The following is a 13478-nucleotide window of genomic DNA, read 5'->3' as shown; positions in this document are numbered from 1 at the left end:
AAATCAATTAATAAGGCTTGGATTTCCCTATTTCTTTGTACAAATACATCACACAAATGTTAGCCTCTGACAGCTTGGATGATTTGTAGGATAGAAGGCATGTCTCACACCACTATTGTGCTGCTAAAATATGTAATTAAGGTAATTTCTGAATCAGGTAATTTACAATGGATTTAGAGACAAAGACTAAAGAAATTAAAACAAAAAATGCTGAGAAAGCGGCATTACAATTATTAGGTGATTATGGAAAATAAGGAACAAGGTTAAATTAAAAATAGAATAAATAAATAGAATTACAAAATGTTTAATGTGTAATTAGCAGGCTCCGTATCTAGCTATTCAAGCAACAGTAAAAGCTATTGGGCTACTAAATTATGTATGAGTGGTAACTAATTTGAAAAAAGCCATAACTCAATTTTTAACTGTGTCTTCTTGAAACTACTGGAACTGCTGTTGTCTAAGGACTAGTGGAAGTCAACTGAGCTTATCATCAACTCCCTAAACGCTGATCATCAACAGTGAAGGATAAAACCAAAAGTAACGAGAGTTAATGTGTTAGAGGAAGTGGCCTTAATTCACCCTTGTTGTTTCAAGTGACTGCAAAAAGTGTCTGAGGGTGTCACCACACTGCAAAGATGTGCCACGTGTGCTCTGCACACATCAAAGAACTTTTCCCTCAGCACAGCAGAGAAACGAAGTTTTCTGTACGATCTGCACCACCACCCTGTGGCGACACCAAAATATTGCAAGAGTTGAATTGCCCCGCCTTGAGCCTGGGACATCGTGTCCGCCGCCCTCTGGGGAAAAACAGGGACGTCATTCATTAGTTACTTATACCTTGATGGACTCTGCAGTTAGTCGGGTTTGATGCATTTTTAACAGACAACCAATAAAACTGCTCTAGAAATAGTCTTAAAGATAAATGTTTCCCTCAGCTGCTTTTTGGTGCCTTGTCTTATCACAGAATAATGATTTGAAAATAATTACATGGGAACAGGAGTTCATAATTTGCTCTTAAAACACATTGCATCTGAAAGGCAGGAGATGCAAAGGTTTTTAGATTGACTGCTGTGCTAATTACCTTTGTTAGGAGATTAATACAACAGCAACAACCATGATGGTTAATTAGATATACCTGACCTTATTAGCAGAGCAGTTTCTAGACACTTTTTCAGTATGTCAGTATCTCTAAAGTCTGGGGTGTGCTTATAGGAAGAGGAAATGTTGTACCTGGGGCTCATTCTTTCCTCTTAAGCAGTTTCAGCTTTCCTGAAAAAAAATCCCTGGGAGAAACAGTTGATAAATCCTACATCACCTTGTGTTTGGAGAGAAACTCAGCCCTTGAAGAGCAGTGGTACTCCTTCCTCTCAGATCTACGCTTCTGAACTTCACTGACGTGACTCCAGTGATGCTGATGGACACCTTCCAACCTCTGCTTGTCTGCAGAGTGGTTTGGCTTCCATTGCAGGTGTCTCACTCGGAATGCTTAGAACATTAAAATAAGTCAAATAAATGTTGTCCAGGTGTCAATCACATATACACAGTCCCCAAGATGCTGAACAGAAATATACTGGTGTAACGATGTAATGTAAACAGAGGGAAGGTGTGATGGATGTGGGTCACTTGTCTGATGCAACCTGCTGTAGATGCCAGCAGAGACATGTGGGGATGTCACATGGAGTCTACAAAGGAGGTGTAGGTGTAAACACAGGTACACACACACATCCCCCCACACACCCACCCCCGTTTTTTAAAAACAGAGCCTAAATATCTAATAGTGGCAATAGGTGAGTTCTCAGCCCCAAGCACTGGACAAGTTCTGATTGCAGTGATTTAACATAAACAGAGATTTAGGATTAACAAGAAAAGTGTTGTCCTGACAGTTTATACAGTTTAGTCATATTCTTACAATTACATATCCTCTAGATAGAGTAACTAGATTTTTTAAAGCTTTTAGAAACATATTTATTTGTGTAAGGAGTATTTGTGTGCTTTCCTTACAAGCTACATGGCATGCTGTTTTTCACTGCTAAATTTTTCATTTCTCCTTTGATTCTGGAACATTAAAAGGCCGAAGTCCTTGTCTATGTTACTAAGCACAGATCATTATGCAGCCTTTGGGAAAAAACTAAACAACAACCAAAAAAAAAAAAAAAAAATCTAAGATAAGCAGTGCTATTTCTGTACAAACTAAAAGCTCCATCTGATATATCAGCTCTCAAATAACTTAAAAGCTGAAAGTACAGAATTATTTACAGGATTTAGCCTGACTGCCCAAGCATGAAATAAAAGGCACAAATGAGCTCACCCTGGCCAGATGAACCACAGGGTCCTTAGAAAGCCTACTGATTGCTACATCCTCCTGCAGTGTTTGCTTAGGGTATGTTTTATGTCATCCAATCTATCTCACTAAGTGCTCAAACTGTGCCTTTCACTTTAATGTTGGAGCACTCAGCACACATCCCACCACAGCAGCAGCTGCCTTGGGAGGCAGAAACTCTCAGCTGTGAGATGAACCAAGAAATATAAGAGCCTGGGTGTTGGAAAGAGGAGTAAAGAATTAGCAAACCAACTATTGTGCCAGCATTTGAACTGATCAAAACATTTCTGATGAAAAGATTTCAGCAAAGTATGTTATTTTGCTAAAGCTGGTGTGTCTCAGCAAAACACAATTTTTGACACAGCCTGGACAGGAAGGACACAGCACATCTTCCAGATGTGGCCCTCTGCCCTGTCAGAATAATGAGATACAAAAATCTTCCCTGAAACAGAGAAGTCGAATCCCAGCTGTGTTGCTCTATCAAGCAGGCAGGTAAGCCTGTTCACACTTACATGCAGAACATGCCTTTTGGGTGAACCCATTTAAATGGTTTTGCTTTCATTCCAAAGAAAATAAAATTAAATCCTCCTTACCTGCACTGCAGTATTTAAGTCACCATCCCCTGTTAGCAGGAGCTTTATTAGCACAGAAGCTGTACCTGCATGTACTGCAAGGGGTAGTGTGTGAACACCCTGCCAGGACAAGGTAAAGCACAGCAATCACAGGCTGAGGCAGCAGCAAGTACGAGCTTTGCCTGAACACTGAAGACTTCAATACCAAAACCAGGCTTAGGAGTTGTTTAAATGAACTTGTGCTGGGAAGTACTGAAGCTGTTACTAGGAAAACAAGAGAGGACGGTGCGACTTTTTTCTTTAAAATACTAGAAGAAATATGACAGTTGATACATTTTTGCATCACAAAGGAGATTTTGTAGACAATTAAAAAAAAAGCACAACAATTTTAAAACTGCACATAAAGTTTTATAAGACATAGATCAAGAACTTCAGCTTTGTATATTATTTAATTCAACCATGTACAATAAGAGAAAAATAATAGGAATGTATGTCTGTACTCATTTCCAGAAAATAGACTCATTTGACAAACAGCATTCAAAGAGTAAATAAACCTTGCAATGCAATTACTCCAGAATAAATGAACATCAAGCTACTGCTGTCCTATACATTGTACTTCAGCCGTCAACAGCCAATTCCTCTGCTCCGCCGCCAGGACACTTCATTTACAACATGTGTAACAGCACACACGGGGTGAGATGCACAAAGCACGGTATGGAAGGTATAATGTTACAAAACACTTACCAAAATAAAATATATATGCAAAGTTATCCCTAGTATTTACAACAGAGTTTTAAATTAGAGATCGTTTAGAAGGCATCTGCTACATACAAATGCCACACATATAGAAAAAAAAGCAGAAAGGCAGTCAGAGAAAGGTACTGTGTTAGTTATGGCTAAAGAACTTTGGCTCCAAAACTGTGATATAATTATTCCCAAAAGACAACTAAAATATGGAACATTTGAGAAGTCTGTCTTTGAACTCAGTTCTTACACTGACCACTAAAATTCAATGTGAAATTTAGCATGGCAAGAGCCACTTGTAAAACAATCTTATTATTTTATACATCAAATGCTCTGAGTTGGATGCAATTATGGTTTGGCATTTCCTAACTCAGTGGGAACACATTTGAGGACAATTATATTTTACTGCATCTCATGGAAAAAGTCTGAGGTTATCTGCTCAGCAGGCCATCAGGAAGGCTCCGGCTGGGCTTTATCAAAATGAGGCACAAATGTTCTTAGTAGTTGCCCTAGAATTTTTTATAGTAACTTAAAGCATGCAAGTGGAAAGGAACAGATGCTGCCATCACAGCTTTCTGCTATATATTAAGTTTTGTCACCACAAGGAGAATCGGGGCAAGAGTTGCTAGAATTCAAACTTCTACATTTTATTTGCAACTCCTTCGCACAGACTCTGAAGCGACGCTTTGACTCCTGAGTAAGTATTTGTCTTAATTGTAGAATATAATTGTGTGTTTTCATTTCACTATAATTTTTAAAGACTATGGCATAGTATAAATTTGGCCTGTCTTACTATATTCAATCTTAAATCTGTAGCAAGGTCATATTGTAAAGACAGAGAGAGTATTACAAAACAACCATATCTATATGAAGGATGCTATATGTAAAACTGTCCTGAGTAATCTGCACCATGAAATATTTTCTTTTTATCTCTCTGAAATTCACTTCTTGAGAAAAAACTTGCTGCATCCAAAACCACATGAAAACATTTTTGTTCATTTTTAGGGCTAAGGCACCAGCACTAATACATGGGAAGAGCCTTCATGGGCACTGACATGTCAGAAATAAGATCCCCAAACCTTTTTTTTTCCAGCACCCCACAGAACTGAGTGCTGGAAGGAAGTACGTTTCAGTGAAGAAACATATGTAAGTGTGGATCTCTTAATGTCTTCTGGCCAGCTGGCAAAGTTTCTGGGTGAGCACTACAATCCAACTGCAGCCTTCTTGTGCACTTAGAAAAAGTCTTTCAATATGTGATTACAAAAAACATCATATTCACTCAAGCTGTGCATGCATCTCATTGGTTTACAGGCCTGAACATGGCAAGTACCCACAAAACTGGGTATGTAAGAAATGCAGAAGGCTTACTAATTTGAGGGGAAGGGTGTGCATCCATGCCTGCATTTGGAAGTCTGCTCCTTGTGTTTAAATTGAGCATTTAAAATTATCTATTTAAAAAATCTGAGCAGCAATGGCTGGCTTAAACATCAAGAGAAATATACAAGTAGCTTTTTTCACTGACTTCCCTGTGCATTTTCTTTCAGCTGGATCACTACAAATGTCAGTGTGCACTTGCAGTTCTTAACTAGTTTAGGTCATTTCCCATTGCTATGGGAAAGCACAAGCAATGAAATTTACTATGCAGGGCACAATTTGGCTGAGCGTACCAGACTTTGCCTTATTGCTGAGCTATATACACAAGGCATTTGAAATGTACAGTTGTCAAAAAGATGTAATTTAAAATCAAACCCACAAACCTGGGCTTTGCAGAAGTGGCCACAAAGTTATGAAATCACAAAACCTAGTTACTAGTGGGCTTCACAACACTGATGATAAATAAAAATATGGAGGTAACAATAGTAGTAGAAACAAATACATCTTTAAATAAGGCTTTTTACATTGTTGTTTAAATGCCTGGCATTTAGCCCCTTGTTTGTTTTTCATGTATTACAGATCCATGAGAAAGCTGATTGTGCCCATTGTCAAAAGAATACCCTTAGATCTACCCTAATCATCAGGTAATGCCCCTAAATCAGCAGCATAGGATAAAGTATTGTAAAGACATTCATAGCAAATCAGTTCTGAAACGTACTGAGTCTTCATTTCCTTCCATATTCCCAGCGGTCTTGTCATCCTTGATGAGAGCAAGCAAGCAGAAACTGTGAGTGTGACAAATATCAAGATCCTCTTTCTTCCTGGTGCCATTTTAGAAGTTATTCTCCCAGATCAACTTCATGCCACCCACAGAAGAATTGAAGGAATGGAAATCATGGATTGCATATGTTGGCCAGAACTGACCTTAATCAACTCAGGTTCTTCCTCTTCCAATGGGGACTGATGACACCCAGACAAAAATTTGTCTCTGGTCCACACGATTTCTCTGTCCCTTCCAGTAAGGATTTCTCTTTATTTTTGAAGAAGTTATAGGTCAAAACCCATTGTCAATTGAATGTGTACAAGAAGCATGGATCCAGACCACTTCAATATATTTACATTACAATTTATTCATTCTCTAAGTCCAGCTATATGAATAAAAAGCATGATATCTATGTAACATAGCCAGCCACACAGTCACCATGTACTGTCTCAACTCTGATTTTGTACATTCACATTATCTCTGTGAGAAAATAAAAATGTATTTTTTACACAGAGAAATAAACATATTGGAAAATACAAAGAAGAGTCTCCCAGGTGAAGAAATGTGTGAAAAAGCAATGTGAAAGCTCTATATTGAAGAGCATACATGCATGCATCTGCTCTGACTGAAATTAATCAATCTGAGATGCCCTGGGCTCCTCTTGCTTCCATCTGTGTGCAATAAATGCACATATCTTTACAATCCATTTCACACTCTGTTCATGTTTCTATAGGACAGAATAAAATTTCCCTGTTCCAATCTGGAATATGGTAAGGCCTTGTGGGATGTTCTCCTGCTGTTTGGCAATGTAATAGAAAAAAGACAGGAAGGATTAGGGTCCACTCAATTCTGCAATAGCTGGTTAATTGCATGGGATATCTCCACCTGATTTTAACGGGTGATCTGTGCTCAGTGCTCCAGAAGGAAGGAGAAAATTCTCTTAAGACTCCTTCCTGATACATCCCTACAGAAAAATTACTCCCTATCCAAAATTTGGCCGTCAATATAAAGTTAAGAAAAATGAAATGTTACAATGACCTGCATGATTCCATCACTACTTCAACATAACTAAGAAACAGGTATCAAATACTGCTGTTTCTGAGTAACAGCAAGTTGTCTTTGTCAGAAGAGAGACTGCTCTTCATCAGCAACGCTGACACTTGGCAACATGGACTTCAGAGCAGCCCTGACAAACTTCTTTTTTATCAAAGGCTGCATTCCTGGCTCAAGGGAACCCAAGGTTCTGCCTCTGAAACAGGAGATTTGCTGAGCTCAAGTAAGCTTGACTGTGTCTCCAAGGTCCTCCTCTGGAGTGAGTCTCCCTCTGTGCTGATGTCCTTCCAGGTCCTTGGCCCCTCACTTTTTAAAGGGAGTGAGTTTGTTGAAGGTATGCCAGAAGAGGGATGGCTTCCGCTTGGGTTCTGCCAGGGCAAAGACCTGCTGCTGCGGGACACTGGTAGGCACAGTGATGTGTCGCTGGTGAAGGGGATGAAGGGTTTGGTGTGGAGGAGGCATGGGACACCCATTATAGCTCACACCTGCAGAAGAACAGTTGGAGAAAGCACCTGAGTCAGAAAGGGAAATTTAAGCACAGAGCCAGGGGACATGATGAATTTTGCTGTGATCTTGAATAGCAGAACTACTAAGGGTCACCTTTTCTGATGTTTGACTTTTTAATTGCTGCATTGATTTGGCTTAAGAAGACAACAGTACCAGTAAAAATAATATAAGAGAATTACCAAAAAAAAAGTAGCACTTTCACACAGCTGGACTATATTGTTTGCACAAGTAAATCTTGGTATTTCAAAGGAATGACTTCAAACAGGAGATACTAGTACTTCAGTCCACTCTCAGAGTAAAGCTGGGTAAAATACTGCTACCAAACAAGAATGTTATTTCTTCCATTTGAAATACATTTTTCTGGGTTAATGTTCTTAAGACTTGGAGCTTTGTGCATTCTGAACAGAATCTCCTAATCACAAACTTTAACCACTCCCCTGAAAATCCAGACAGGTTGTAGGGTTATCTATTAATTAACAGAAAATGCTTTAAGAATATTAATGCCAGGGAGCAGACATTAACTCCTTCCCTCCTAAACTAACAATTAAATCTTATTTTACTTTTAACACACTAGAGATTTACCCGAGTTTGACTTTAACATGGAAAAGGAGAAAATCTGTTGTGTTTTTTTATTTCTGTTTGGATTATTTTCTGAGAGAAGAAATTAATAAAAAAGTAATTTCCTGACAAACAAGCTTCTAGTCCATCCTTCCTTCTAGAGGGATGCCAGAAGAAGCCATTTTGACTGTTATTGCTAATAATATAATAATGTGGCTTGCAAAAAGAACTTTAGGACATTTTAAAGAAGACACTGAATTGATAAAGAAGAACAAGCTCTTTCAGTAAAAGCAAGGGAAGAAATTATAACACTAATTTCTAATTTAACCTGTGCATTCAGCTCCTCACAACCTTAAAAATAAACACCTTGCCTTACCTCTTGAGTCTCTTCTCTAATATACAGAATACTGACTTGTCTGTTTGAAGAAGCTCAGGCAGATGATTTAGTAGACAATTTACAGATATATTGGAATTTAACATTAAAATACAGGTTAATTACAATTATTTGGCTCCATGTAAGCCACAAAAAATGTTTTTAAAAGACTGAAGAACTCAGCCACAGCCAGACTGTGCTATTTCCTAATGAAAAGATCAATGGAACACAGTAAGAAGGTAATGCAATTCTGAACACCCACCTTTAATTTTTCCTTGCCTTGACTTATGGGCATTCTGCATGGCTTGTTTCTTCTGGTTTTCTGAGATTTCCATACCTACATCAAAATGTAAATTAGGGCACTAGTACATAAATACTGTATCTAATACTTGATTGTATTAAATTAAAACAAGAAAGTAAACTGTATCTTAAACAATTTTTGGTAAATCTCAGTAGCAATACACCTGAAGTTTTTAGAAGTATGTTTTATATTGTTATATGAACTTAAAGAGGGTTTTCCACTGGGATAATGACAGATAAATCCAGATAACAAGAGATTAAAAAAAAAAGTATGAATTAAAATTTCTGAAATCTACAAGTCATCAAGTAATAGATCACAAATTCAGAATCCTTTTGTTTTTCACTCACTCTGAGCTAACCTGGGTGACAGACTGGAGTCACTGCTAGTACAAATTTGGGTATCTTCACCTTCACTCAGAGGAGAGTATCACAAAATCTGGCAGAAGTAGGCTGTGATGTGGTTTTGGCTGCATATTTCTGGGGCTGGATCCCTCACTTGGGTTTCTCATACACACTTGTGTAACTTACATGAGGCACATGGGCAACCCTACGCTATTTACTATAATTGACAGGTGTATGGCTGAGCTGTGGTGACTACAGATATGACAGACATCTGCTAGACGGTGGCATCAGAGACTGGTGCTGTCTGGAACCCAGATAGAGGCACTCCAGTTTCCTCTCCCTGTGCACACCACAGTTGAGATACATGGAAATGTCACACTTGCACAAGGTGACAAATGGGTGCACATGCTGTTTCATTTCATGCTGTGCATAAGGCTGCATTTGACAAATATGCACAGAAAGAGTACAGAAGCTGTGGTTCAAAGCCAGAATGAAGTGTCTGCTTCAGTTCCATTTTGCATCTTCCCTCACTTCCCTATACTTTTAAAACTCCCTTTTTTATCCTGAACTTATGAAGAATTTGTTACAAATCAGCCTATTAACTTAAAACATCCACAATTTTTGGGCAGCAATATTTTATTTATTCTGCAGGGCTTTTTTTTTTTTTTTTTTTTTTTTTCCTTTATAGAAACAAGGAAACAGATTCTTAAAAATGAAAGCAATTTCATCAAGAGAGATCAGACCACTTTCTTAGGGTTACTGTTAGTGGTTTGAAGAAGCATTTTCTGGCTGTGGTCTTTTCTCTCATATATTCATAAAAGCTAAGAAAAGCTAGATATGGTTTGAGAGACAATGACTCACACCAAAGTGTCTTTGAAAATAGAAGTAAAATGTCATTTGCAGCTCTGAATTGAAAGAGTATTATTTGTTCTCTGAGTGGTCAGATTAGAGGCTTTGTGTATAGTCCAGAAAGATAGCTTACAAAATCAACAAGACAAATTTAAACCTGAGGTTGAGAATAGTGGCATTTTTCCATTGGTTTTGGCTAAAGGAAATGTCCAATTATGCCAAAAAAAGAATAAATTTTAGAAAAGAAACAGTCTTCTGGTTAATGGAGAAAACATCCAAGCCACTGTGGCTCACAAGACCAGATAGACATTAGCTATTACAACTTAGCTACCTTTCCTCTGGTTCATCATACCTGCCCCAAAACAGGAACATCAGAATAGTGAGTTGCAATACTTGAAAAGCAACTTTACAGAAGGCTGGATGTTACATGGGCAGAGAAGACTGCATGTGCCTATGTGCCATTATCAAACATACAGTTTCTCTTTTTAACTGGTTTGGGTTTTTCCCCCACTATATTGCACTGTGCCCGAAGAGCATCAAGCACAATGGACCCTCCTTGTGCAGCTCTTGCACTCAGCAACCATGGGAATTTTTGACCCAGCCCCAAAGCAAGGGTTAGTGCTTTTATGACAAATCTCACTGCCAGTGCCACTGCCACTGTTGAATGGTTACTCTTCGGAATATCATAGGTCGATTTTCATGAGGTCCCAGCAGAATAAATATTTTAGGGCTGTAGCTGCTACACCTTTGCAGTTTCCTCTGCTTGGGGATTTCTGCAGCAACGTCACTTAGGAGGAATGGTAACACCTGTGACAGACCTGTGGCTGCCCAGGGCAGAGCCTCAGGAGCTTCTTGACAGCCAGCATCTAACTTGCTCAACGTACTTTCCCAGTGCTCCATAAAATAACCACCCTCGAGGCAGTGCAGTGTTGTAGCCTAAAGGCCCACTGGTGAAAGGGTTGCAACCCTCCCTTGGAGAGCCACTCCTTAAGCCACCGACTTCAAGTTAGGGTGAGAAATACTCCCACCCAAAGTGCCTTGCTCCACGCATGTTAACATGTTGTTGTTACCTATTGGTTCGGCTTCCGTCGCCCCACCTCCAAAGTTGCACCCGATTTGTTCCTGTGTTTTCCCCACCCTGCTTTCTCTTATAAATAACCCGTTCTCTCTGTGCTTGGGGAACTGGCTGTCACTGGCCTCCTTCACAGAGTGCCCTGCACTTAATAAAGGCTTTCTCTGTGGAACGCCATACGGCGCCCAAAGTCTCTTTCTCTGTCTCACCTCACAAAGAGCTGGAAATTCACTAGCCGGGCTGGGAGACGTGCCTGTGCCCCTGGGCAGTCCTTTTCAGGACAGCTTCTTCAAGGACTGTCACGGCACTCCACCATCAGACCCCACTGCAGCAGAGCAGAGCTCAAGAATGCTTCTTCTTAGAAAGGATGGGAATGGAAGCATTCACTTGTTCACTTTGTATCTTCTTTACCTCAGTCTTGCTCACAAAAGTGCAGGAGCTGTTTTTACTCAGTAGCATCCTTCCATGTCACTGTATTATGGTTCACATTGTATACTGGAGTGGAGTCATTCTGTAACTTTGTTGTAAGAGGGACTGTGTGGACAGTTATGATCAGATCCTCAGCATTGCTCTATTACCCTCTGATCACCTTCACCCTTTGGCAATATCAACTATTTTACAGTTCTGTATAGGTGAATTAGGGAAAACAGCTACCTCCCACTCGTGTGAGCACAAGGTGATAGAGCAAGGCACGAAAGCCATCAGCATTGTGCCCACCAACACTGACTGTAATGTCACACTGTGACATTCACCACTGGAGAAGGGTCGGGTTTGCAAAGTCTGAGGGAAGTTTAGCTGTGGCTCCTTCATTGTTTACTCTAGACTCAAGATGACTGGGATTAATTGCAACTGTTGGTGCAATGTGGAAGGGTTAAAACTGGTTTTAAATTGAGAATGAATTGGCAAGCTTTTAAGGATTTTCTTCTGCTTATGGACTATCTAAAATACATATGGAAGAGGCGTTATTTTTGTCATACCTACAACAGTATCAAACAAGAGAAAGCCACTAAGATCAAAAGGGTTACATTTGTAATGTAAGGGTTATTCCTGTCTTCCTATTATTCTGACCACGTGTTTTACATGATCATGGAATATAAGGTCTGGCATCTTGTTTAAGTTTTAATAATTTTTGAATTGTATCATCCACTTCACTGCACTTCCAGTGTTAACCTGATGTCACTCCAAAGCCTTAGCCTCAAAAATGTTATTGAAAAGGAGTTCTCATGCAGCTAACAGACACAGATACACTAACATGACATTTTAGAAACACTAAAAAGAGTTTTCTGTTTTTAAATTAGTGTTGCTAATTTAAAAATTAGTTTTGCTTTCTTTGTATATGTTTTGCCAATGAAATTTTGCTGGAGCTTTTGTCACTGATCTTAAAGGACACATGAAACAATGCAAAACCAAAAAAGCAATCCTAACTATACATTGACACAGAAGACACACTCTCCTTGGAGTGCCCCACAAGCTGCAGGTCTAAAATAGGTCCTAGGATTTACTACCTTTATTCCTGCTCACTCACTGCTCTGTGCCAGTACCAGAGCACTCACTGCCCAGTGGTGCTATTGCTGGGTCTGTAGTAAACGACACCATACAACATGGGCCTCCTGGACACAGGAGGTGTTACTATAGCAAACAGTATAAATCTACAATTATTGCCCCTTGGCTTTGTAAAAAATGTCTTTTATGAACAGATATTTTTGACCAATCATTCATACAAAAGTGCTAGGATTTTAGACGGATTTTTACTATTGATCGGTCTTTGTGAATTGCATCTTGTCATATCTCATCTTTCATTCTGCTCCATCATGCACCAGAATCATATGGGTGATGCTACCTGCCCTGGACCTTTGGCCCACAATGAAAGGGCAAACATACCTGAACAGGCTTCACTTACACAGCTAAACATCATGTCAGGTAAGAAAGGGACACCAGCTCAAGAAGACAAGAGTGCACATCTGTACAAAACAAAGAAATGCAAAAGCAAGTTTCTTTTAACCATTTAGAAATTGTTTCACTCACCCATTTCCTTGTCTTCTCGAACTCTTCTCCTTTCATTTTCACATGCCTCCATCCATTTCTTTTTATCCTCCTGTTTTTTTGCACAGAACAAATGAACCTCTTCTGTTGCTCTGTTTATTATCTTAAAAGCATTCTTGACACTGATGTTAAAATCTTTGTCTCTCCCATCTTCAGTGTCCACAATTTCTGTCTCGTCCATGTCAATACGATCCTTGTAATACAAGATGTCCCTTCTCAGCAAGTCCTTCTTACAGAACACAAGCTGATGGTCAAAAAGGAAGAAAGTCCTCTGCTGGCTTTTGCCTTGTTTTGATATTTTGGTCAGTTCTCCTGAGTGGATCAGTTCAGAGCTTCTGGCTAATACATCTGGTCCCTAGGAAGACAGATATATAGATATGTAGTAAGTAAACAATATTTTAAGATCTCACTATGTGTCTAACCAGTCTCACTGCATAATCAAGTCTTACGTTCACTCACTTTTCTTGTATTTTTATTTTTAGATTTGAAAATGTCACACAATGTCAATAATATCATAGAGGTAAATCAATCAATGTGGTTCTGCTCTACTTTATTGCTGCATAAACAGAGGGAAACATTTAAGTCAGTGAAATAGGTTCCCATTCTGA

At 39.2% G+C, this 13478-nt stretch overlaps 1 protein-coding gene across 7 annotated transcripts in view; it reads right to left on the bottom strand.

Moving 5' to 3' along the window:
- Positions 1-3322: 3322 nt before the first annotated feature.
- SPATA13 (spermatogenesis associated 13) overlaps positions 3323-13478 on the bottom strand; it is a 146287-nt gene continuing 136131 nt past the window's right edge. For all 7 annotated transcript variants that reach the window (XM_021530636.3, XM_021530641.3, XM_021530637.3 and 4 more), the window contains 3 exons: positions 12853-13225; positions 8527-8601; positions 3323-7311 (listed from right to left, as the gene is read on the bottom strand). In XM_021530636.3, coding sequence (XP_021386311.2) covers positions 7130-7311; positions 8527-8601; positions 12853-13225 — 630 coding nt within the window. In that variant the 3' untranslated portion in view covers positions 3323-7129. The remainder of the gene's footprint in view (positions 7312-8526; positions 8602-12852; positions 13226-13478) is intronic.

The sequence above is a fragment of the Lonchura striata genome, chromosome 2 (assembly GCF_046129695.1).
Source record: "Lonchura striata isolate bLonStr1 chromosome 2, bLonStr1.mat, whole genome shotgun sequence".
Lineage (NCBI taxonomy): Eukaryota > Metazoa > Chordata > Aves > Passeriformes > Estrildidae > Lonchura > Lonchura striata.
The sequence above is the reverse complement of the archived record's forward strand: the minus strand, read 5'-3'. Positions and strand labels throughout refer to the sequence as shown.